Source organism: Dysidea avara, chromosome 3, assembly GCF_963678975.1.
Source record: "Dysidea avara chromosome 3, odDysAvar1.4, whole genome shotgun sequence".
Lineage (NCBI taxonomy): Eukaryota > Metazoa > Porifera > Demospongiae > Dictyoceratida > Dysideidae > Dysidea > Dysidea avara.
The window spans coordinates 31,465,163-31,491,600 of NC_089274.1; the positions used below are offsets into that span (position 1 = coordinate 31,465,163).

General features: G+C 37.9%; 1 protein-coding gene and 1 long non-coding RNA gene across 3 annotated transcripts; one reads left to right on the top strand and one right to left on the bottom strand.

The window, feature by feature from the left end:
- The first annotated feature begins 685 nt into the window (after window positions 1-685).
- On the top strand, window positions 686-2,931 carry LOC136250699 (uncharacterized). 2 transcript variants are annotated; one of them, XR_010698660.1, is made up of 6 exons: window positions 686-783; window positions 834-1,101; window positions 1,153-1,339; window positions 1,860-1,951; window positions 2,002-2,079; window positions 2,133-2,931. It is a non-coding gene; the product is annotated as an uncharacterized lncRNA (long non-coding RNA). The 2 variants fall into 2 exon arrangements; XR_010698659.1 differs by having other exon boundaries at window positions 834-1,097.
- A 308-nt stretch (window positions 2,932-3,239) lies between these two features.
- On the bottom strand, window positions 3,240-26,429 carry LOC136250697 (uncharacterized). The gene is made up of 6 exons (XM_066042926.1): window positions 26,334-26,429; window positions 23,894-23,944; window positions 15,957-16,000; window positions 15,751-15,836; window positions 15,565-15,689; window positions 3,240-3,666 (listed from the first exon to the last, which is right to left on the bottom strand). The coding sequence occupies exons 1-6, from the start codon at window positions 26,346-26,348 to the stop codon at window positions 3,382-3,384; spliced, it is 606 nt and encodes a 201-aa protein (XP_065898998.1). The 5' UTR covers window positions 26,349-26,429; the 3' UTR covers window positions 3,240-3,381.
- Window positions 26,430-26,438: the final 9 nt, after the last annotated feature.

Genomic DNA, 26,438 nt, shown 5'->3' on the forward strand with positions numbered 1-26,438 from the left:
TCAGCCATCTTGTAGAGAGTTCAGCTTGAATAAGTCACCTTGTAGAGAGTTCAGCTACAAAGAAATCACCATGTAGAGAGTTCAGCTGCAAACAAATCACCCTGTAGAGAGTTCAGCTAGAAACAAATCATCCTGTAGAGAGTTCAGCTAGAAACAAATCACCCTGAAAAGAGTTCAGCTACAAACAATGAGAGTTTCAGGTACAGTTCAGTTATGTAAGAAGTCACCTTATTAACTACAGTATGTGATAATCATCATTCAATGTTAAATATACAAATATTTCATCAGACAAAAGCTATACACACAATTACCTCCTTTCTTCCACAATTCCTTACAAGTTAAAAAGAAGCATCAAAGCCATATGGCCAGCTTTGTGGCTTGCAATACAAAAAGAAGTGATATCTAAACCAAAACAGCCAAGCTGGAAAAAAAGGGTGCGGCCCCCAAGGTGAAAAAAGATGTGAAATCCAAGGTGGCGGCTAATAAATGGCTGTGATGGTAGGTTAATGGCAAAAATTTAAACTACGACAATTCAGGTGAATTTGGTGCCGAATCCTAGTGGAGGAGGCAACACAAATTCACCTGAATTGTCGTTATTAAAATTTTTGCCATTAACCTACCATCACAGCCATTTCTTGGCCGCCACCTTGAATTTCACATCTTTTTTTACCTTGGGGGCCACACCCTTTTTTTTACAGCTTGGCTGTTTTGGTTTAGATTTTATAACCTGTTATCTCAGCTTATGGCGGATGACAAGTGGACACAGTTCATCAGCCATCAACGGTAAGAGTATGCATGGTCTGCTCTTATTATTTTGTATATTATCTCTTCAGAGGTACAGTTTCTTGTCGGACCTCTTAGTTCTACAGGTTGTCAGTGTACAACATCTGCAGTGTTAGTTTCCCTCAATGGCAGCTGGTACCTTTAAAGAATCTGGTAGTGACCATATGTGGATAGTTTTGTTCTTTTTTCACGGAGTTGTTCAACCTCTTCTAATTACTTACGCCTGATTGTGTTTTTATTCATTTTCTTTTCAATAGGGTAGGAATTACAGACTTAGTCTCAGTTCTAGGAGATTCTTCTTATTGCTAACATCTGTAAGTAAGTACACTGAGAGTGTCCAGTATACAATTTATATTTACCTTCGTTTAGGTTTGTGGAAACTAGTCTCATTTCTTCTGGGAACCGGTCTTATTTCTTCATGTTTTCCACTGCTTTTTACAGCTGACGGCTGCTACCTCATGTTCGTCTGGCACTGTAAATGAGTTGAGTGCTTTCAAGAACCTGTTCCATCTTGTTTATCCTTATTTCACTGATCATGCTCGTATTGCTAACCAAAGTAAGTTCACTGAGAGTATGCAAATTATAGTATATTTAGTCTTGTTTCAATAATATTGTACTTAGTGATTAAAAGATTCTTGGACTTGGTTATCAGTGTATCAGATGCTTCTTGTGAGCTTACGTAACAGACATAAAATTGTGGCATGGTAGGAGTATTTTTGTGAGTTTTGGGTATGGGCGAATGTCAGATGAAGATTTTTGAGCAGTTATATCTCAGCCAAGAGTGAATAAATCAAACTCTAACTAGCAGGTATGTTTATACATTAGCCAAAAGAATAGGGATTTGACATAAATCAATGCTTGAATGTACTTATTTTAACACTTTATAACCATACCTGCTAGTTACAGCTTGATATCATTGTTCTTGGCTGAGATATAACTGTTCAAAAATCTTTGTCTGATATTAGCTCAACAAAGTCGCATACTAAGTGGCCGTTTTATGTCTGGTTAGACTCACTGATAACAACTGTAACTACACCAAGTAATCCAGAATATGAATTATGTTTGTCTCCATTTAGGTTGTGAGACCTGGTCGTATCAGACTTGTATTAGTTCTACATGGACTGTCAGTCTCAGACTCGGTCTCACTTTCACAAGATTGTTACAAACTGTAAGTACAATGATTTTTCAGTATACGCATTATATTACCATCTTTAATAGAGTAGCCGCCATTCTACATGGTAGTACTAGGTTTCCAGACAAGATCTCGGTTTTACGAGATTCTTATTGTTACTAACTGTAAGTCCAACGATTGTCCAGAATACACATGATATTTACCATCTTTGTATTAGAGCTGTGGGACAGTTCTACCAGACGAGTAACAGATTGTCACAGAGTTTTACATATAGGGCTGGCATGATTGGGTGCATGTTTGTTTGTCTCTGTGTGTTCTATTAGAGTAAGTTCCTTCTCTTTGTAACTCCATGATGTTGAATGCTTGCCTAAATTATGAAAACAATTAGCTAGGAAGTGTGCACCTGTGTGTTAAGTTATTATTGCTCAAGCTTTTACTTGCAGTATAACTACAACAAATTTGTTGATGTCATTACAGTGTCAGCATGATAAGACAGCACTACATAATACAATATAGCCATAGTTTGTTTATGTCAATGGTACAGCCTCTATCCAGTCATTGGTTTGTTGAAAACCTTGATAATAAGGCCACTTTATTTTTATGGCCAAGATTTTCAGTAATAGGGCCACTTATCATGGGTCCCATAGGTTATTAACAAGGTTTCACTGTAGTAAACTCATCAAGCTTCCAGCAGGAAGCTAGCTATATTACGGTTTCTAAGTTCATGTTGGAACACATACTGTAGAAATTTCATAGATTAAAATAAGCTTGATACTGTATAATTATGTACTTGGTTGAATGCTGTAGTAGCCGCACTCGAGTGGTGCAGCAATTGATTTTGATAATGAGGGCTTCAATATTGTTTTCAAACATTGAGTGGTGGTCAAATTTGAATGGTCCCAACATAGATATTTAGAACTAAACACCACAGCATTTAACCAAGTAATGTATACATAGCAATTGCAATGTTAATACAGCGTGTGTGTGTGTGTGTGTGTGTGTGTGTGTGTGTGTGTGTGTGTGTGTGTGTGTGTGTGTGTGTGTGTGTGTGTGTGTGTGTGTGTGTGTGTGTGTGTGTGTGTGTGTGTGCGTGTATTTGTGTGTGTGTGTGTGTGTGCGTGTATTTGTGTGTGTGTGTGTGTGTGCGTGTATTTGTGTGTGTGTGTGTGTGTGTGTGTGCGTGTGCGTGTGCGTGTGCGTGTATTTGTGTGTGTGTGTGTATGTGTGTTTCCATTTCCATTGGTAAGCTACAATGTGTTTGTGCTCAAGCAATTGTTTAATTAAAGACTGAGCAATGCTTACTAGTGTATCAGGAGAGAATTGGAAATGCCAATTATACTGTATAACAGATAATATTCAGTAATGACAAACCATGCAAGCATTATGAAGTAACAAAATACCAGTAAAATAATCTCTGTATAGATGTGTTTTATACAAGTACATACACCCGTACAATGCAATGCATGTTAGCTGTCAGAGTCTGTTGTGTTTGGCTGCACTTTGTTATCAAAATTAACTTGACTGATTGATTTATTGTATTCTTCAGCTAGTTTCCGAGCCCATTCGGGTATCGTACTTTCTTGAGCTGGTGCAGATTTTGCTCTAGCTCTTCTCATGGATGAAGTAAGTGGTACTTGAAGACTTTCAGCTGTAGATGACTGTGATTGTCTTCCACTATGGGGATCTGACTCTGGACTACTTAGTACATCACTTATGTCATCACAAACTTCAACAGAAATTTCCACTGGTACCTATATAAGTATTGACAGAACAATTTCATACTGTTGGTATTGAAAGGTACCAATACAATGGAACCTGTGTTAGTGGTCACTAGGAGTAAGCAGCCACCATTGTATAGCTGCCATGGTCATGAGGTCCCAATATTTTCCCATACAAATGTATGTTGTATTAAGCGGTCATCTATCTAATGTGTATAACAGCCAGCCAAGAATTCACCTATGAATTCACTGTATTTGTATTATATCTCTATATAGCAGTGACTGCCATAATCATGCTATATACTGAATATTGGAAAATCACCTGTAAAAGTGCATTATTGAGTCACAGAAATAAACGTATTTTTAAAGCATTTTTCACCAGCTCTGGAAACTATGTATATGGAATTTTCACTTAAGATGGAGCTATTCATGACCTTCAAGAGTATCCGGTGGCCAAGTAATCCTTGTAGAATTTCCTGCCACTTTAGATATACTTCAAAATAGACAGACATGGTAATTACAATGCTGCTGACTGCCCTGTGCAGATTTTTCTCTATAACAGCCACCTGTATTATGTGAACGAATTTGCAAAAACCTGACACAATTGTGCAAGTCTAAATTACATGGGTATGAGTTTTTATTGTTAGACCCTTTCTTCATTAAGAAAAAACAGTCAAACAGAACTTTTTTAGTACAGAAGTATTTCTTATTTTCCTACTCAAGGGAAGTTCGAAAATCTTCATTGTAGTAGACCCAAGGATATGCAAGTTATATGCATTTGTTTATACTCACATTTAAATGATAGTACATGATCAATCTTTCTTCACTAATTTACCTTTGTATGTAGTGAAGAAAGGTGGTATAAGGAAAAACATACAACCCAATAATCGATTTCCAGTGAGCACAGTGGTGCAGATTTCATGTCATTCTTCTCAGGGGCGGTGGAGCAGGCCAAAGAGTGAGGGGGCCAAGCCAACTGTAAGTTGAAGACCAAAAAAAAAGGGGGGTCACAGCCTGCTGACAATAGCTGCTCTCCGCCAATTATATCTCCTTATTTATAACTACACATACGTAGCTAAGTCATATGTCATCTATGGCTAAGTAGCTTGCTACACTGCTTCTCTGAATACTGTAACTGCTAAATTAGAGTATCCAGATCCTGACTGTTCTATTAGAGTATCTTGATTTTTTTGCAAACAGTGTCCCATAAAAATGTGTGTGTGTGTGTGTGTGGGGGGGGGGGGGGGGGCTCGAGCCCCTCCCCCTGTCTCCACCGCCTATGATTCTGCTTGTAAGTATACAACTATTTCTGTAATTTATTTTCCTTATACAGTGTACTATACAGTGGTTGGGGTGCAGAAGAAAATTTGAGCCACATTCCTGTCAAAACCATGATCAGCATAAACATGTAGAATTCCCAGGGTTTGATTCCTGCCCATGACAACATTTTCTTAGTTATTTTCTTCTCAGTGCCACTTTTTCATGGCTTACTTTTTATGTGTCAGCTATTGGCGATGCTTACCAATCTGTAAATGTATTAACATGATTCATGCACAAAATAAAGTGTTCATCATTTGGCTACCTCACAGAGTTTATTGCAAAAACTTTACATGCTTTTCTTGAAGGCCATGATGTGGAGAAATCTTTAACAGCATTCTGTTGCAAACTACAGGACAAAAAGTTCAGCTGGCTATTGCAGTTACTGCAGTATAGGCTTTTGGGTTTGAATGGCACAGCTTTTTTCATTTTTATACTTAACTTTTTTTGCTTAGAACTTCATATGGACTGCATATAATAGCATATTTAGGGCAGGCATGGGTAGGCCGATTGAGTGCACGTTTGTCTGTTCCATGTGTTCTACTAGAGTGAGCACCTTCTAAGCACCTTCTATTTAGCCAGGAAGTGTGCACCTGTGTGTTAATTCTCAAACCTTTATTGCAGTATAGCTACAGTGAATAGCACTACTCTGAACACTTTTTGTACAAATTCATTTCTCTTTATTGACCATGTCACAGTGCCTACATGACAGGGCAGGTAATTACTAGCACCACCTAGTTTGCACTAGTGCTGTGAACTTGCAGAGTTTATTAAAACCGGTTATTGGAAGGTGAATAATTGGATATTGACTGGTTATTGTCTGATTGTAGATTAGCAGACATAATGGTACTCAACATGCCTGTTGGAAAGATTAAGGGTGGTACCAAAGTGACCATCAACATCCTGCCTTACAATAACAGTTATTGCAATCACATATTTTTACATGCTTCGAGGTTATGTCATGATGTTAACATTTGTCAGCAGGGGTAATTTGTTGTTTACCAAGTGGGTGGGCAAAACCTGTTTAATAACCGGTTTTTCCATACCAGTACACAACACTAGTTTGCACGTGTCTTGATAATAATTGTTGGTTAGTGGTTCTGCTGTTTAGTTAGCCTATTGGGCTGCATAATGGAATAAGGTGAAATATACAATCGATATGCATGTTACACTTTAGCATACTATTTGAGTATTGCTCAACAGCATAATGGCTGTTATCAAAGCATAATACTTATGAAGGACACTGTTTCTTCTTTGTCTTAGTATTTTTTTATACAACTGAACCAAAACAAATTCAGGCACAAAGAGCACAAGCTAATAAAGTGTGTTTCCTGCTAGTAAACTTATTATATCAAAAAGTGGCAGCCAAGAAATAACTGCAGTGATATTATTATCTAATCCAAAACAGCCAAGCTGTAAAAAAAGATTGCGGCCCTCAAAACGGCTATGGTGAAAAAAGATGTGAAATCCAAGGTGGCAGCTAAGAAATGGCTGTGATGGTAGGTTAATGGTGAAAATTTTAATAACGACAATTCAGGTGAATCTTGTGCCGCTTGGTCTTGGTACAAAATTCACCTGAATTGTTAATAAAATTTTTACCATTAACATACCATCACAGCCATTTCTTGGCTGCCACCTTGGATTTCACATCTTTTTTCACCATAGCCTTTTTGAGGGCCACACACTTTTTTTACAGCTTGGCTATTTTGGATTAGATTTTACTTCTTTTGTATTTGTATACCCCAAAGCCAGCATATGGCGGCCTTGGGGCTTTTTTCACCTATCTTTTTTCTTTACCACAGGAAGAAAAAAAAGATGAAGCAGATTCTAAATACTTTAACTATTTCTGATTTTATCAGTAAATGTACAAATCAAACCGTACGGTCGTACTGTTTAATAAGTAGGTGTGGTATATTTAGTAACTATTATGATGTAATTGTAATGCGCATTAATTAGATGTAGAATATTCTAGAACTAGGCTAGCACGTGTTGTATTCTATTTGTTTTAATGTAACTTGCTGTGCTGTTGCGTGATTGACACTGATCATTATTATTGTGATTATTATCGAAACCCGCTAAACAGTACACTGGTGACGAGGATGGCGGCATCACAACTGGCAGTATGAACGCTTTCGACCCCGACACGGATGATTGGACCGCGTATGTGGAAAGACTAGAATCATTTTTCGTCGCTAATGAAATTAAAGACGAGAAGAAAGTGTCGGTTCTAGTAACCTTTCTGGGAGCGAAGGCTTACGAACTGTTATGATCAATCATCGCGCCAGCAAAACCAGCTACTAAGAATTACGCCGACCTGATTAAAGCAATGCAGACTCACCTGGGTCCAAAACCATTGACGATTGCCCAGTGAAGATGACCCTCGACACTGGAGCTGCAGTTTCAGTTATCTCATCTGAGATGTGCCAGGAACTGTTACCACAATTGACACTTAAACAGTCCAACTTGTTATTGAAAACCTATACTGGTGAGCCTCTGAAGTTAGAAGGGGAGGCGACTGTTAATGTCAGCTACCAAGGACAGCGGTTCACATTACCATTAGTAGTTGTAACAGGCAATGGACCACCCTTATTTGGTCGTAATTGGCTCCAACATGTTAAACTCAATTGGAAAGAAATCAAGTATGTTTCCACAACTGTTGATGGACTACTCCACAAGTATCGTGCTCTATTCAAGGATGAGTTAGGTACAATGACAGGAGTACAAGCACGACTTTCTGTCAAGCCTGATTCAACACCCAAGTTTTGTAGGGCAAGGGCCACTCCTTATGCTCTTCATGAAGCCATTGGAAAAGATTTGACACGTCTTCAACAAATGGGTGTAATCGAGAGTGTGAAATACAGTGATTGGGCTACACCTGTAGTACCAGTGCCCAAGCCAGATGGCACAGTTCGACTTTGTAGCGATTTTAAAGTAACAGTGAACCCTGTTTTACAGATTGACAAATATCCAATTCCTAAGCCAGAAGACTTATTGACGGTGCTTGCAGGTGGCCAGAAATTTTCCAAACTTGATTTGTCCCAGGCTTACCAGCAAATGTTGCTGCACCCTGATGACCGAAAGTATACAACAATTAACACTCATCTGGGCCTGTTTCAGTATACACGTCTGCCATTTGGCATTGCGTCAGCACCTGCAATCTTTCAACATCAGATGGAAAAGATCCTACAATGCATTCCTAACATTGCTTGCTATTTGGACGATGTGTTGATTACTGGCAAGGATGACAGTGAACATGTGGCGACGCTAGAGAAAGTGTTTGAGCGCTTGTACCAATGGGGATTACATTTGAAGAAAAGTAAATGTGAGTTTTTGAAAGAAACTGTACAGTACCTAGGATATGTAGTGGATGCACAAGGGTTGCACACTGCCCTTGATAAGATTCGAGCAATCACAGATGCTCCCAGTCCTAAAAATCAGCAGCAGTTGAGAGCTTTCTTAGGCCTTGTGAACTATTATGGAACGTTTTTACCATCATTGTCCACTACAACTCACCCTCTCAACCAACTACTTTGACACAACATACAATGGAGTTGGTCTGATGCTTGTGAATCTTCATTTCAGAAACTCAAATCTCAACTTTCAGCCCAACCAGTCCTAGCTCACTATGACTCATCGTTCGTTACCCCTGAAGTTAGCCTGTGACGCATCACCCTACAGGGTTGGTGCAGTTATATCTCATTTAATGCCCTCAGGTGAAGAAAAACCCATAGCTTTTGGCTCAAGAACATTGTCGAAAGCTGAGCAAAACTACGCTCAAGTCGAAAAAGAGGCCTTGGCGATAATTTTCGGTATCAAGAAGTTTCATCAATACATTTATGGTCATAAATTTCTGTTACTAACTGATCACAAGCCTCTCACCACAATCCTGAGTCCAAAAGCTGGTCTACCTGCACCTGCGGCAGCACGTCTACAGAGATGGGTTATCATTCTATCAGCCTACAACTATGACATTGTGTTTCGTCCAACCAAGAGCCATGCAAATGCTGACTGTTTGTCAAGACTTCCCCTAGGTGATTCTGTATTACCAACCAATGAAGACTCTGCAAGTCTCTTTAATGTTCAGCAGATTGGAACCTTACCAGTGACACCACAACAGTTACATTCTGAAACAGCAAAAGATCCTCTGCTATCTAAAGTATTACTGTACACCAAGAATGGTTGGCCACACACATTTAGTGAGGATTTACGTCCCTTCTACTGACGCAGGTTAGAAATTACTATAGAATGTGCTTGCTTAATGTGGGATATGAAGGTAATTGTTCCTAATAAGCTGCAGGGAAGAGTATTGGAGGAACTCCATACAGGACACATGGGGATTGTCAAAATGAAATCTCTGGCAAGGACACATGTCTGGTGGCCAATTATAGACAAACAGATTGAAGAGATAGTACAGAAGTGTGTGAACCTTGCCAAAGTCTGAGAAACAAGCCACCACCAGCTACATTACATCCATGGACTTGGCCCACATGACCATGGCAACACTTACATGTGGACTTTGCCGGGCCATTTATGGATAGATCCTACTTGATTATTGTTGATGCCCATTCCAAGTGGCTGAGGTAATTCCCATGGTAACGACCACAGCCGAGAGGACAATTGTGGAGCTGAGGAAGATATTTTCCACCCAAGGGTTACCTGAACAATTAGTTACAGACAACGGGGCACAGTTCACTTCTGCGTTATTTGAACAATTCCTACGAGAGAATGGAGTTAAACACATCAGGTCAGCCCCTTACCATCCTTCCACCAATGGTGAGGCAGAAAGGTTTGTGCAAACATTCAAAAATGCAATGAAAGCTGCTAAGAATGACTCGGGTTCCTTTGACACCAAATTGACCAGATTTCTGATTGTGTATCGTAGTACTCCAAATACTACAACAGGAGAATCACCTGCCGAATTACTTTTTCGTCATCAGCTTCGTACCAGACTTAGTTTGTTGACACCGAACGTCTCAACGACCGTTGACAGGAAACAAACTGACCAGAAAAGCCATCATGACAAGAAAGTAAGGATAGACAGTTTGAATTGAACCAGCCTGTACTTGTCCAGAACCATAATGGAGACCCCAAGTGGGTTCCTGGAACTATACTGTCCAGGCTAGGCTCAAGGAATTATGAAGTACTAGTTGATGGCAAGGTCTGGAAAAGACATATTAATCAGTTGTTAAAGAAATGTGAATTGACGAAAGTTGACGAAAAGCAACCTGATAATGACGATTTGATGGACTTTGAACTGCAGTTCCCAATTGACGAACCTGACACATCAACTAATGAACCTGACACATCTGCCAGCCAGAGTTGGTACCCTACCAGAACTCGTCAACCTCCTGATAGACTAACTTACAATTAAGGAGGGAGAAACTGTGGTATATTTAGTAACTATTATGATGTAATTGTAATGCACATTAATTAGATGTAGAACTAGGCTAGCACGTGTTGTATTCTTTTTGCTTTAATGTAACTTGCTGTACTGTTGCGTGATTGACACTGATCATTATTATTGTGATTATTATCGAAACCTGCTAAACACTACAGTAGGGATTGTGGTGAATGTTTCATGCACCGCCCAAAATTCTGCCTTTAAAAATCATCCTACAGTCATTTTACGTGGCGAAAATCACCTTTACGGAATAGTACTAGTCCACATAATATATAAAACAGCACAAAACACAACAGCACAAAACACAGGTGGTCGGATATAAAGTTTTAAAAAATTGCCAAAAACTACAATTTTAGTCTCACTGCCTCACTCACTGCCTGACCACAGTCGCAAGCCTAGAGCCCAAGCGAAGCAGCACATTGTCACCATTTTACACCACAACAACAAACTCACCGGTGGGATGTGCCTTTTGGGGTTCCGACGAGTGTACGCCTGTGCACCTTTCCTTTCCTTTTGTCTTCAATCAGGTTGGTTGTCTTCTTCTTCAAGCATCGAAACCATACCGAGGCATTAATTTTCCATATCAACACTTGTGTAGACCCCACAAAATTATTTCAGAAAGCGCTTATGCTGCTGAAAGAGTGGGGCACTTATAATTTCAAGTGTTGCACGTGAAACATTAAGGCTACTGAGTTGTCACTTTGACATTTGCTAACACCTGGACTGCAATTGATGAAGAGATTTGAGACGGACTGATACTCGACGGCTTGTTCCTCTGATCACACTGACCCAGCCACTCAGTACCGGACGGCGAGATCAGCGAGTCAGTGATTCATGTGATTGGATAGTACTCGAGTTCATGCTGTTAGTTGAGACTAAGCGCCACACAACTGAAAGGGCCTGTTCGTTAGAACAACTTCCGGCCGGGGTGAATAGAACGCGGACCATCGTACTGAGACAGGTCATAGATCTGAGCGCCACTGCTACTATGATCAAAGGTAAGCTATGCATGCTACTACGGGCCTATGTGCTTCCAATTTTGGCACAGTACATACTTCAATAAGCTGCAACTAGCTAGCTGTGCTACAAGAAAAAACTAAACAAACTAGAATTTAAAAATTGTTAATTTAAAAATGAAATAGGAATTTATGCAACAAAACGTAGTGAAACAAGAGATGAATAATGGTATTACAGCATAGTTCGATGGAAAAGTCCCTACTTTGGCATTGAGCAAAATTATAGCTAATGTGCCAAAGTATGGATTTTCCCATCAAGCTATGCTGTATTACCATCATTCATCTCTTGTTTCACTACTTGTTATTGCATAGATCCCTACTTCATTTTAAATTAACAAGTTTTAAAATACTATATATAATGCATTATATTTATTACATGTCAATTATTCCGTACGGATAACTTGCTTGCAGCTGATCTCTTTACTGGGTGACTTGAAATGTAGCTGAACTCTCTACAAGGTGATTTGCTTCTAGCTGATCTCTCTACAGGATGACTTGTTTCTAGCTGAACTCTCTATGGGATGATTTGTTTTGTAGCTGAACTCTCTACAAGGTGATTTGTTTCTAGCTGATCTCTCCATTTTCTAGCCAATCTCTCTACAGTGTAACTTATTTACACACTAGCTGAACTCTCTACAGGGTGGTTTCTTTGTAGCGGAACTCTCCACAGGGTGATTTGTTTCTATCTAATCTCTCTACAGGGTTACTTTGTCTGGCTTATTGAACTCTCTACAGGGTGATCTGTTCGTAGCAGGGTGATTTGTTTGCAGCTGAACTCTCTACATGACGGTTTCATTGTAGCTGAACTCTCTACAAAGGTGACTTCTTCTAGCTAATCTCTCAACAGAGTGATTTGTTTGTAGCTAAACTCTCTACAGGATGACTTGTTTCTAGCTGAACTCTCTACAGGGTGTGATCTGTTCGTAGCTGAACTCTCTGCAGGGTGATTTGTTTGCAGCTGAACTCTCTACATGATGGTTTCTTTGTAGTTGAACTCTCTACAAGGTGACTTCTTCTAGCTGATTTCTCTACAGGGTGACTTGTTTCTAAGTTAAATCTCTACAGGGTGACTTGCCTGTAGCTGAATTGTCTATCAGATTAACTGTTTGTAGCTGAATCCCCTACAGAATAACTTGTAATATAATATAATTCTATAATGGAGTAAGTTATAAACGTAGTTGAATGCTCTATTAGAGTGACTATTCTATTAGAGTATCTAGATCTCGCATTTGCTACACGTAGTTGCCTTTCGAATCATAACTCAGTGGTTTGTATTCCGATTCTTCTGTACTACTGCAAGCACTTTCTATGATGATTATTCCAGCTACATATTGATTTTTAGCTCATTGCTCTAAGCGGTTTGCCTAGTAGGTGTGAAAACTAATAGTTTTGATTCATAAAAATCGATCGCATAATTGGGACACAGGTTGGGTTTTGTGTCATATCTCCATGGTCTTTATCTTGATTCCTACAAAAAGGCACTCCTACAATGGTTACTCCATCTACATAGCAATTTTCAACTCATTCCTCAAAGGGGTTTACCCTGTAGGCATGACAGACCTTTGACCTTATTTTACTCAAATAATCGGTGATAACTCCATGAATGTTCTTCAGATTTCTACCAAAGTTGGTACTGAGATCCGCCTTAATGAGCCCTTTAAGTGTGCCAAATGTCAGCCCGATTGGAACACGCATTGGTGTTTTATAGTGGATTTTGCAAAGTGTGCGAAATGAAGAAAAAAAACAAAGAAATTAAAACAAAATATTGTTTGCCCGTATCTCGGAAATGGCTGGAGCGATTTTCTTCAAATTTGGTATGTAGACTCCCCTAACTGGCTGACACTTCTCTAGCAAATTTGGTTTCAATTGGATTAGGGATCACAGAGCTACATAAGTGTGAAAATTGCATTTTCTTTCTTCCTGTTAATATACTCATGGTGTGGCACACTGGCTTCTTGGGCTGCATGACACACTACCGTGTCTTGATTACAATAGTATCACTGTAGTATTTCTTGGCCACCACCCTTTGATATCCCTTATACTAGCCCGAGCCTAAATTCAGATTTTTACCTTAGTTTACTGAGGGTTGCTAGTTTATGTAGGTGGGAGGCATGACAACCAATCATACTACGTAGATGATTTTTTTTGAGAAAAGTGCACTTTGCTTGCTGCTTCTTTATGCAAACCAAATGAAGATTGGACTGTAAATGCACTGATGAAGCTAAAAACTGTGAGAAAATGATGGTAGTTCTATTGATATATAAACCGTTACTTTTAGCATCTCTTTGGGAGCACTGAGATTTGGGGTAAGTAGAATTCGAGGAAAACGGGAACAGAAAGTTGGAACGGGAATGACCCACAGAAAATGCCTGATAAAAGGTCATCATATAATACATAGGCTGGATTTTACACCACAATGTTTGATAAGCATCGTTGTTTGAATCCTTTCACTAGAACGATTGAAACACTCTAACAGATCAGTCAACTGCATTAAAATGCTCTAATAGACCAGTCAGGAATGTTTTGTTAACTATCCCACCAGAGACCCACATTGATGGACTCTAACTGTCATAGATTAAGTAGCTAAGTCATCAATATTGTAAGTTAGCTACTCCTTTTGAAAACCATAAACATTTTTAAATATTCAACAATTAAACATTAAATTGATACTGATGAAAACAGATTCACAAAGCACTCTAGTAAACTGACAGTGTCTATTATAGGCTTCAAAAAGTGCACCTACGTAAGAAGTCATAATGATGGGAGTATGCATGCAGCCAGGGCCGGAACCCATTGTCCAGCATTGGCCGGACCACTTTTCAGCTACTTGAATTTGAAAAAAGATCGAGATACTTTAATAGAGCAGTCATCATAATATCCTCTAATAGAACAGTCATCGCAATACTCTAATAGAGCATTTGGTATAGAATATAGCCATGTTCTACTTAATCTAAGCCATTGCATCTATGTTAATTGTCCTCAAATCACTCAAAAGTTCAAGTGAATCATCTGCATTACACTGCATTGGGCTAATTTATCACACATGTATGTGCATTAGCAATTACAATCTCAATGACTTCTGTATCTCAAATAATGAAGCTTTCACTGAAATTTTGAAAGTAAAATTAGCTATGAAATTGAATTAATTGGTACTGTAGTACAAAATTACCAGGATATATCCTTAATGTTAACAAAAGGAGAAAGAGGCTTTGCAAGTAAAATAGCTTCCAGATGCCATTTCAGAGCATCTATTTTCAAAAATTTTCCTGCGGGAGCATGCCCCCAGATCCCCCTAATTTGACATGCTGAGTGTGCTTAGCACATGTAGTTGAGTATCACATGATCTAAAAATCAAATCAGATCAATAAGAAGTAGTATGACCTCCATTGCAGTCCATGGATGGCCAGACCACTCAAAATCTCTGGGCTCCGGCCCTGCCTGCAGCACTGGTATGCTTGTCACGCTGAAGTGGCAAAAGCAGTCCCCATGCATGACTGCTCATATTGTCCTTAGTCTTCTCAATGGAGCCATGCACCTACAAATCCTGCAGCTACCACATATTTATCATGTGACTTTTTCCTGAAGTTGTAGGCACAACTTCCTACATCTATTTTGCAGGCACTGTCAGTTAATTAGAATTCTTTGTGAACTTATTCATGCTGTAATGGTTAAATTTTATGGTTTCAAGGGAGTAGCTAACTTGATGACTTAGCACCTAATCTATGACAGCTAGCTATAGCCCATCAATTCACAGGCTATCAATGTGGGGTCCCTTGTGGGATAGTTAACAAAACATTCTTGACTGCTCTATTAGAGTATTTTAATGTAGGTGACTGCTCTATTAGAGAGTGCTTCAATCGTTTTAACAAAAGAATCCAAATAATGCTGCAAAGAAATATTGTGCTGTAAAATCCAACCTATATCCAAACTCTATATTGCATGATGACCTTTATCTAGCATTTTCCATTGGTTGTTCCCGTTCTCGTTTTCCATTCCTGTTTTCCTCAAATTCTACTTACCCTGAGGTTTGTGTACTCTTGGTATCTTAGTGAACCCAATTATACCAAGGGACCATTGTAAAACAGAAGTTTAGTGGAAATTTTGATAATTTTACTGACTGTAGAAAAGTGTTCTAAGTACTATAAAATTCAGGCTTATGAGTTTCTTGCAGATCTGGCACATAATTAATAGACTTACTTTTAGCAAATTTCTACTTTCAGTATTTACACTACATGTGGATACTTTATCAAATGTATCGGTAAATGTGGTTTCATCCTCAGGACTTTCTGTATTATCTTGCACAGTTTGGTGACGATTTTTGTCTAAAGGGAATTTATTTGCATTATGATTAAGTCAACATGTAACATAAACTACACTATGCACCTAATAATGGTGTTCTTGTGTGATCATCAGTAATGACTGAACCAGTATTATCATCACATTCATCTTCTTCATTGAATATAGACTTTCTAAGACATACCAAAACATAGTTTACAGAATACAATATATAAGCTGAGCACATCTATACTTAAGATGTCTAGATAAATGAGCTTCCTACATGCAGTAAGGTTAATAATTAAACAACTTACTGAATGCGCAGCTTTATGTTGTCTGGTGGTTTATTGTGCACAGCCTAATTGAGAACACAGTAGTATGTAAGTGTTATAGCTACCCAAATGTATATATTGTTGTCTTGTAATACAGTCTATGTAATTTATCTGTATTTGTGACTATGAAAGCATTATTGGTAACCTGAAAAATTGGTTTGTGAGCACCAACAGGTACTTCTGAAAACTATTAAGAAATTTTCACTATCTTATTCAACTGTTTTAAACTGTATACTTTTGTTCTATTCATGATGCTAAGTTTGATATATAGGTCATATACACTAGACATTAAAATAATAAGATTTTCAAATAAGGAACAGGGATCGTTGAAAATATAACCCACAAAACAAGAAGGGATTGCTGGTGTAAATCAACAATGTTCGTGGTTACATTGAGTACAGCCACAAATCCCTATTTTGACTCTGTTTACTTTTCATGGCACTTCCTAGTCTATTTTGACTCTGTTTACTTTTCATGGCACTTCCTAGTAAATAGGGATTTGTGAGTGTATTTGATGTAACCACGAGCCTTGTTGATGTACACCAGCAATCCGTTCTGAGTTTTTAAGTGATTTTCTTTTAATATGTTTAGTTTTTAAAAATCCATTTATGGATTGACTTGTTAGATATCATAATAGCTATATAGACTTTGATACTAGTGATTAGAAGCACATGTGCAAGATGCTACATAGACACTGATACCATAAAATTAAAGAGATGCATTCATTACCACACTACACATGAAGAATGCAGTTCTACCACAGTTGAGGTCAATATACTTCACAGCATAGTGACTAAACTAGTCAGAATGCTTCACATAGTAACAAGAGTATATAATGGGGAAGGAGAGTATCGAACTATGCTATATGTTGTGAAAACTGAGCCCATAAAGTCCTATGGCATTGTTCAAAGGGCTCGGTGATTTGTGTTGATTGGTGACTAATTCTAAGTGGGCGCACTTTGTACATATGACTACTGAGTGAAATAACGGTGTACTCGAGAAAAGTATGGCACATTATGCAGAAGAACTCGCCATACAAAGAGAAAAACAGAAGCAGCTAACCTGGTAAACAAACATCGAGGTTTCATCATGCTCGAGCGAGGTCGATATTTCATCATGGTACAGATTTCATCATGGTCGCCATCCCATGCCTCGCCTTGACAGTTCTACTAGTTAAAAGTGACACGTCTAGATGGAATTTCAGCCATTGCGATTCCATACGGACCACCCATTAAAACATTTAAGGTGTTAAATCTGAGCAATCAACAGCGGTCAGGTTTACGAGAAGAAACAAAGGTACTGTATGCGGGTTACTTTACAGGCTCATTTTTCACAGCCTATAGCACAGTTTGACACTCTCCCTCCCCTTTATATACTCTTGATAGTAAGGTTACTATCAAAAATTCTATTGTTTGTCTGTGCCATAATTTTATTTGATTAGATACATCAAATTATATAAGTAAAACAAACTATTATATGATGTAAGTAAAACAAACTAGTAAAAATTAACTAGAGACAGGTGGTAATAACCAAGGTGAAGTGGTAATACACCAACTCTCATAACAGTGTGCTACTAAACCAGAATTCAATTAATTTCTAGCATGGCTACGTCTACGAATGACCCGTAATCACAAAACAAGCACCATAATGAAAATAACGATATGATATAATATTGATATAATTATCGAAATATTCTAATAGAACAGTCAATGATTGCTCTATCAGTGATCTCTTTCTTAGATAGAAGCTTCTCTATTACCAGTGCTATAAAATACAAGAATCCATTCAAATACATGTGTACATTAAGTGTTGCTGTTATGGCTAAAGCGGGTCTTCTAAAAACACTGGTTTAAGTATAAAGAACTGCACTACTTAAACAATCTGCTATACCAGCCATCTTGACAATTTTTTGCATTTTGGTGCCTAATTGTCTGGGTAGTGTAATAGAGGCCACACCACAGGTATCCAGGTAGAGATGTGCTTTGTGACAGTACTTCTGTTCTCCATACTATATTAGAACACGCTAGCTAATTGTCACATCAGTAAAATGCATCTATAGTTTATCAACACACTGTGTACACAAATACAGAAATATGTATACACAGTGAATGCAGAATCGGTATCAGCTCTGTGAAGTACAGATATTCTTACAACTATTAGCTGTTATGTTAGCTATTACCAGTCACAAGTAGCCATTACCACTTCATGGTATTGTGATACAGTATCATATTGAACAGTTCATTGATGGTGATACATGATACCCAAAATGCACTGTGTAGCAGAACCCTACTCACCTAGTTTGCACAAGCATGTGTTTTGAGAAAAACAAAATTTTGGTAAAATTATGCATGCTACAAAGATAAAAATACACAATTTTAATTGAGCAAGGAAGTAACCAAATTTGCCTGCTCATGGAGAATTTACTTTGTTTCAGTAGTCCCAATCCACACAGAAACAGCCAAGCTGTGAAAAGGTGCAGTCTTAAAAGCCTTGGTAAATGTGAAATCAAAAGTGGCGGCCAAGAAATGGCTACAATGATAATGGCTGTGTGCATTGTTAAAATTTATTAACATCATTGCAGCCATTTCTTGGCAGATTCACAACTTTTTACCCAGTATTTTTAAGGCCACACCCTTTTCACAGCTTAGTTGTTTTTGGAACTGCTGGAACAAATCAAATTCTCTATGAGCAGGTACATAGGGTTACTTCCCTTGCTCAATTAAAACATTGGGTACTTTTTTCTTTGTAGCATGCATAATTTAACATCATTGCAGCCATTTCTTGGCTGCCACTTTTGATTTCACAACTTTTTACCCAGGCTTTTTAAGGCTGCACCTTTTTCACAGCTTGGCTGTTTTTGTGTGGACATCACTTCTTTTTGTAATTGCAAGTTGGCCCTGACACTTCCTTTTAACTCACCTTTGAACTTTTCATTATAGTCTGCATGGCTATATGTATTTACAAAGAACTGAATTTTGAAGGAACAAAGATAGCTGTGCAGATTCGACTCATGGGAGATGCCCTACCCTGAGGTAATTTCCACAGCAGAAATGATTAATTACCATTTAAGCACTATCGAGCTACGGATACATGAAAACGGTATTTTCTTGGTTCCATAAAATGAGTATGTCGCCTGCCCACACCAGCTGTACTTGGCCGCATGATGCACTGGCTATTTTTAAATTTTGTAGTACTCTAATAGAGCACACATATTTTCTGAGCACTTCAATACAACACATATAGAATGTTTTAGAATCCACTGATAGATCTACAAGTGATCATTCTAGTGTACTAAACTGGAACTTTCATTTATAAGGTAGAAATTAAGTGAGGTGAGCAACTGACAGCAGTGGAAGAGTAGTAAGGGCTTGGGTACATATGTGTGGAGCTCCCTGGTTCAAAATCTGGAGAATTGTTTTCCGACATTTTTTGTGCATGTTTTTTTACATTTTAGTGACTGTTCTACTATAGTATCTTGATCTCGCTTTTATCACATGTTTGATTTTGCTTTATATCTCCATAGCTAATACTCTCAATACTTTCAAACCACAAAAGGTTTGTACTATGATAGTAACTTCATGCACAGTCTGATTTTTAAGTTATTCCGTCAAGTGGATTACCCTGTTGGCATGACAACAAATAGTTTTTGCAATTTTCAAAATCACATATAATTCCGTTGTTCTTAGTTTGATATCTATCAAAATTGAGCTGTACATGTGCTGCATTATGCTCTTACCAAAGCATGAGTGAATTATAGCGAGTGGAGTGAAAAGAAGAAAAAAGAAGCAGAAAATGAAGAAAAATACGAAGAAAATAAGACAAATTTTGAAGGCGCATGTCTCAGTGATGGTTGGGCCAATTTAACTAAAAGTTGAAATAGGAGGTGCCCTACCCTGAGGGAGTTTTCACAGCAAAACTGGTTAATTTCTGTTGAGGCACTATTGAGCTACGAATGCATTAAAACAGCATTTCTTGTAAATACATACTTGTCTGTTGCATGTCCGCACTAGCTGTACTTAGCCGCAAGACACACTATCGTGTGTCCTGATGGTATGTGTGCCATAGATGTAAACAAAATTGTTATCATTTCTTCATAAAAAACACCTTCACACATGTGTCTATATAGATAAAACTGTACCTTGATTATTTACAAATTCACGGTGAACATTATTTATAATTTCAAAACTATTCACTGTAATAGGCTAAAACTCGGATAACCCATTCCTTGGACACAGTAGATGATGCTGAGAGCATAAAAAATATTCAGAAATTGTGCAAACTAGGCAGGTTGGTCACACATTAGCTATTTTAGCAGACAACAGTCACAGTGATTTGGATAAGTAGCTTTTTTTTGTAGCTAAACGTCTCAGTGGTACTGTATTGTCTATTTTGTGTAATGGAAAGAATACTGCACGAAAACTATGTTTACAGTTGTTGTGAATGTAAAGTGACTCTGCAGCATGTACATGTACACTTTAGGAGTACTCATTATGACCTGGAAGACTAAGATGGCATAGACAAAACCAAATGTGCCTGAATACATGTTTAGTTCTGATTGGATGTAGAAGTGCAGAATGAATTAACCTGTGTGACTGAATAATAAGCTACTGGGAAGCAGTCTTTCTTCACGCATATGCATGCACACACAGTGCTGTATGCACATCTTATAGTTTTAACTAATTTTATGAATATTAAGAAATGCGGTCGAGATTATGTCATGAATTAATGTTTGAGAAAACTACAAGGCCTAAGGTTACATACTCAGCAGAAATACAATTCATGTTGAATATACACAAGTGTATAATAGGTCCTGTCATGTTGATGAATGAACAAATATGTTGTTCTATATAGTGTCCATCATGAAACATCGGCAACCATGTTCAATATAAGTCGTGTAACCCGCCTACTTATTGAGCAATGTAATGGGATGTTGCTTGGAGGTTAGTTTGTATTTACTTAACTCATGTTTGTTAGTCTTGTTTCCAGGTGAAAGGCATAGCTAGGCTACTTTTTCTTGTTTTTGGGTGGAGGAAAAGGCCATATACAGCATTTCCTGGTAGGCCATTGTGCGAAGAAGGTGCATCTTTAGCTGGTAAGTAATCAGTTTGTGTGAAGATAGATAGCATTAAACCTTAAGCCTTTTCCAAAACATACAAAGCTATATTAATTGGATCCATTGCCATTCATCCCATGCAATCTGATGGAGAGAATCAACCAAACATACACAAAAATGCCATTAAGCTGAAAGCTAATTATTGTGTGGTAGTGCACCTATCCTGGCTATCTGTACTGGTGTTAAAGTGCAACTATTATTGTGCCTATCCATACTTCTTCAACCATCATATAATTTTATTAGTTGATTACTAGGTTGTAGGCTAGAACTGCTTTATGGAACATCTTAGTATAGTAGTGGTGGAGGGGCAGATGCATGACCTGTCTCAGTACGACTGCTGAGCAACTATTCTGATGGTCACTCTATTCACCTGGGCTGGAAGTTGTTTGAATGAACAGGCCCTTTCAGTTGTCTTGAAACAGGATGAAGTAATAAAATCTTCTCGTCAGAGAAACTACTCACTCGAGTATTCAGTAGACTATCCAATCACTCGCTGATTAATTTCATTTGGTGGCAAGTGGTTGGGTCAGTTAGTTCAGAGGAACATGTAGCTGTCAAGTATCAGTCTGTCTATTATAAGTAACAAATCTCTTTGTCAATTGCAGTCCAGGCATTGGCAAAAGTTGAAGTGACAACCTAGCTGCTGTATCAGCAGTCTTGAAGTATCACGTGACTACCAGTGCGTCAATTGGAATATATAAGCGCCGCGCTCCTTCAGCAGTGTAAGCGCTTTCTGAAATAATTTTGTGGTGTCTAAATACCGTATAGCTGGTAATTTTCGAAAGGTTTTTATTTTCGGATATTTCGAAGAGGCCCTTCTCTTCGAAAATAAATTCCCACAAGTGAAAGCAACTGTCCAACTTTCGGTGATTCGTTCGTGTATTCCTCGAGTTTTAGCTCAGTTTTGCTGATGATAATGGGTAAACTGTATCATTACTGTACCAATAACCAGAAAACAGGTGATCCAGAATGGGAATTGATGCCGTCTGCTCTAGAATCTATGGTAGGATAGCTAGCTATGATCGAGCGTGATCGTGCCAGTGAATTCACTCCACCCAAGACTCCCTCACTCTTCTCTCCAGTACACAGGAATGGAGATTATTCCATCAGTAAGTCAGTTTTCGGCAAACATTCATGCATCTTCATAATTTGTGACACCAATTTCCATTTTTTTGAAATCCATCCGGAGTTTAAAATATGCACTCTTCGAAATTAAAATCTTTCGAAATTCAGATTTTGCTTCTTGTGCGAAAATTTCTGTTTTGAAAATAACCCGCTACACGGTATGCTGCTCAGGAAAAAGTGTTGATACGGAAAATTAATGCCTTGATATGGTTTTGATGTTTGAAGAAGACAACCATCCTGATTGAAGATAAAAGGAAAGGTAAGGCCCAGAGGGAACACACTCGTCGGAATCACAAAAGACACATTCCACTGGTCAGTTTGATAATGTGGCGTAAAATGGTGGCCATGCACTGCTTCATTTGGTCTCTAGGCTTGCGAATGTGGTCAGGCAGTGAGGCAGGAAGTGAGGCAGACTAAATTTCGAGTCGAGTGTTTACCTTGCTGAGTAAACAAACAGAACATGGTAGCTACAGTTACTCCAATCAGTATAGCTATAGAAAACAACGCGCTGTGACCATGCCTCTTAATGTCAATTGAGATCAACAGTACAATCAAAATACTGTATTAAAGTAGTCACCCTAATACAGTGGATATATTTATGTGCAATGTTCTGATAGAACAGTCACACATGTGCTTATCACAAAAAGTAGTAATTTCTAGGGGTCTAAGCAATGAGAAGTATGGTATATTACAACATGTAACACTTTCACACCTCAGATCAAAGGAGCCACCAGGGCTACATTTTGAAATGTAGACCGGGCTACAACTGGGCAGTGATTATATAGACGTTGAGGCTGAAATTGATTGCGAGGATCGATTAATACTCACTTGATTAGGATGCACGACTTGGATTTTACCGTGAAAACCACTCAGACGGAGAGCGTTTTGTTATCCTTGCCATCCTATGAGTTGAAAAACGTTGGGCTAAGGTGAAAACTAGTGTTATAGCTTATTCATCGATTGTTTCCGCACAGTTTCGAATATGGACACACCCCCATCACAAAGCTATCACTCTGCACAGAGTAACCACTCTACAAGCAAGCTTACCTGTTTAGGCCTTTAGTGAACTCCATCCTTTTTCCATAAACGATTCGCACTGATTAAAACAGCAAACTCGCATAACTGAAGTTCTCTGTGATATCTCTAGGATATGTCCGTTCATTGTAACCAGAACGAACATATATATGACTGCCAAGCCTGAACGAACATTATGTCCGTTCATAATCAAAAATTTTAGGTATGCATATATAATACAGCCAGTGGCTGCACTTGTATTGGCTTGGGTGATTGATCGCCCTGTACAGGCTATCAGCCTGATAAGTGTTACATACTGTATTATCTGTAACATGGGGAATTCGGGTTTTGCCTGATATGTATGCCCTCTGCCCTCGGGCTTGCGGCCCTCAGGCAGTCGGGCATACATATCAGGCAAAGCCCTCATGCCCGTGTTACAACTATTACATAGCTATGTGCTACTTTGGCATTGAAAAAAAATGATAGCATGCTGTTGTAGGGATTCTCCTACATAGTTATGTTGTAAAATACCATCATTCATATTACTCTTGCTTCACAACATTGAATCACTTGGATCCCTACTTCATTTTCAAAATAATTATTTTTAATAAATTTTATACATAATGAAATTATAATTGGTACAGTTTACAAGTATAAATGTATGTACCTTTCTTTGTGGAACAGGACTTGCAGCAAGTTGCTTTCTTAAGGCATGGAACTGTAAACACACATAACAATATAATAAACTAGTATAAAGATTATCTAAGATGGAAGTTCCCTTTTCTTGGCAGTCACAACTATGTAGCACTGTGTCAATATATTATATCTTTATTATTATTATCAGTAAGCATGCTCATGTAAATATGGTAGCACTGAATTGAAGCATGCGGTTTGATGTCAACTGTGATATGCTTTTTTGCAAAGTACAAAGTTACTTGCAAGCAAGACAAAATGTAAGTGAAGCAGGATCACTGCCTTTCCTCACCTTTTTAAGGGGCACATGGTAAGCATGTACTGAATATAATTTTCTTGTTCATCAAAGTACTGTGGCAGATTTACACGTAATAGGGTTTTAGGCTTGTGTTTAGACGTAAAACAAGGTAGATTGTCACCTGAACTATATACAAACTTAAATCTATACCGGTATATTGTCTGGTTCTGCAAAAATCTGACATAGTAGTGCAAGCCTAAGTTTTACAGTTGAAGGGATTAATTACAATTGGTAAAATCCAAATCTTCTATTTAAATGCTTAGTTCTTTATTTGGATACAATATTTCCTACAACGAGTTTGAAAATTGACTGTTAGACCAACAAACACTTATAATATGAGCATTTGTTTATGCCACATTGAAGAGATGTGATTGATGTTTTTTTCTTCACTGATTTCATCTTTGTGGCAAAGAAGGAAAACTTTACAATAGTAGACTTGCTCCATGTATCATTGCATTCATAAGTTTATGTCGCCAGTTACAACTGTTCCAATGATTTATTTTCCCCATATTTCCTGTACAATTAAATCTTTTTGCCTGCAGAGCTGTAACTCCAAAAGTTCTCACCATATGAAGCTAATAAAATAAATAGATCATAAAGAATTTGAAAATTGCATTGGATTTTGGCCACATATGGGCAAAAGTAGGGATTAAAATTGTGCATCATGTGATTATTTCCCTTGTTTACGCATTGTTTATTGTAATGATCTCCATGGTCTAGTATTGGCCTGATCACTTTTCAGCTGCTGAATTTGTAAAAAGGTTGGGATACTCTAGCCATCGCTATATAATAGAAGAGTCCTTGTGACACTCAAATAGAGCATTCAGCATAGAATATAGCCACTGTTTTATTACACTCAGCTTGGTCTATGCCATTACATCTATGATGATTATCTTCAAATTACTTTCCCACAGACCCTTAGCTTTGCATGCTAAGCACATGCAGTTGAGTATTACAAGAAAGCAGATAATCTCTGATTTAAATATCACATTATATTAATAAAAGTAGTGTGTATGACTACAACCTCCATTGCAGTCCTTGGATGGTCTGACCACTCAAAATAGCCCTGATAATCTCTACTAGTTTGTAAATTTCATACACTTGTTTGTTAATATTTTTGTAACATATTTCATAACTAGTAAACTAGTGCATACTGCATCAAAGAAAAGAGTGACACCAGACATATCAGATAATTATGATCTGTTGGGCGAAAAATGGCCATTGTTGCAGAATTTTATTTTACTATCAAACGTAATGAAATAAACTGGCTAAAAAAATGTGTGCTACATAAAATATTGTATACATTTAATTGTTGCAGAATGCACTGAAACAAAGCTCAAATCATTAAAACCTATACACAAACAGATTCACCTGTTTATGGGGAGTACAAAAATTTTGTTTAGTGTTTAAGGCACAAGAGCTATGTATGTTTTTTATGGTGCAGTAGAAATTAAGTTAATTGTTATCATATCATTGTTGGAATGACCTTCTTCTTTGTGTGCATGGAGATGTACAGGGGAAACACTATAGCTTGATCGATTGTACCATACGCACTAAGCAAACCCCATCTTCTTTGCTTGTTTCAGTAGTTAGTTATAATCAATTACATAAGCAATTGTAATTTATTTGCTGGATGGTTGCTGTACAAATTGAATATGCTCCTGCTCCAATTGCCTAGCGCTGTAACTCCAAGACTGTTAGAAAACAGAGAAGCAATAAAATGGAATTTGAGGAATGTGCAAAAATGCCCAGTTTTTGCTCAGCCGGTCACAATTATTGTGCGCCTTAGTTAACATGTGTCAAAGAGTTTAAAACAACTTGTTCACTTCAGATATTTCAATTCATTATCAGCTATGTTTCTACTTATTCACACAATGCTTCATACATAGAACAGCACAAGAAGCTCATCTACAACCAATCGCACTCCCTTCAAATGTAGTAAAAATTCTGGACAATTCCAATTACAAATGTGATAGCTAGTACATAAATCTGTTGAATTTCATATGCATATAATATCCTACTTTGATTGCTACAGTGCATAGTTACCAGTATGTCAAATTTCTAATAGATCATTTTGGCATGTGTTATAATTGCTCCTATACATGTACGTATATACCTCATCAGGATTCATGATGGTGACATCTTGAATATGAGAGCTCCAATTGGAATTTAAAATACCTCGATGAAATTTCTAGCATTGAAATGTATGTGTATTAAATTA

Coding starts and splice junctions, on each gene's coding strand:
- LOC136250697 (XM_066042926.1), bottom strand. Junction 16,001..23,893: donor GTCCTGTTCCACAAAGAAAG/GTACATACATTT, acceptor GTTCTCAATTAG/GCTGTGCACAATAAACCACC. Junction 15,690..15,750: donor CACAAGAACACCATTATTAG/GTGCATAGTGTA, acceptor AATTCCCTTTAG/ACAAAAATCGTCACCAAACT.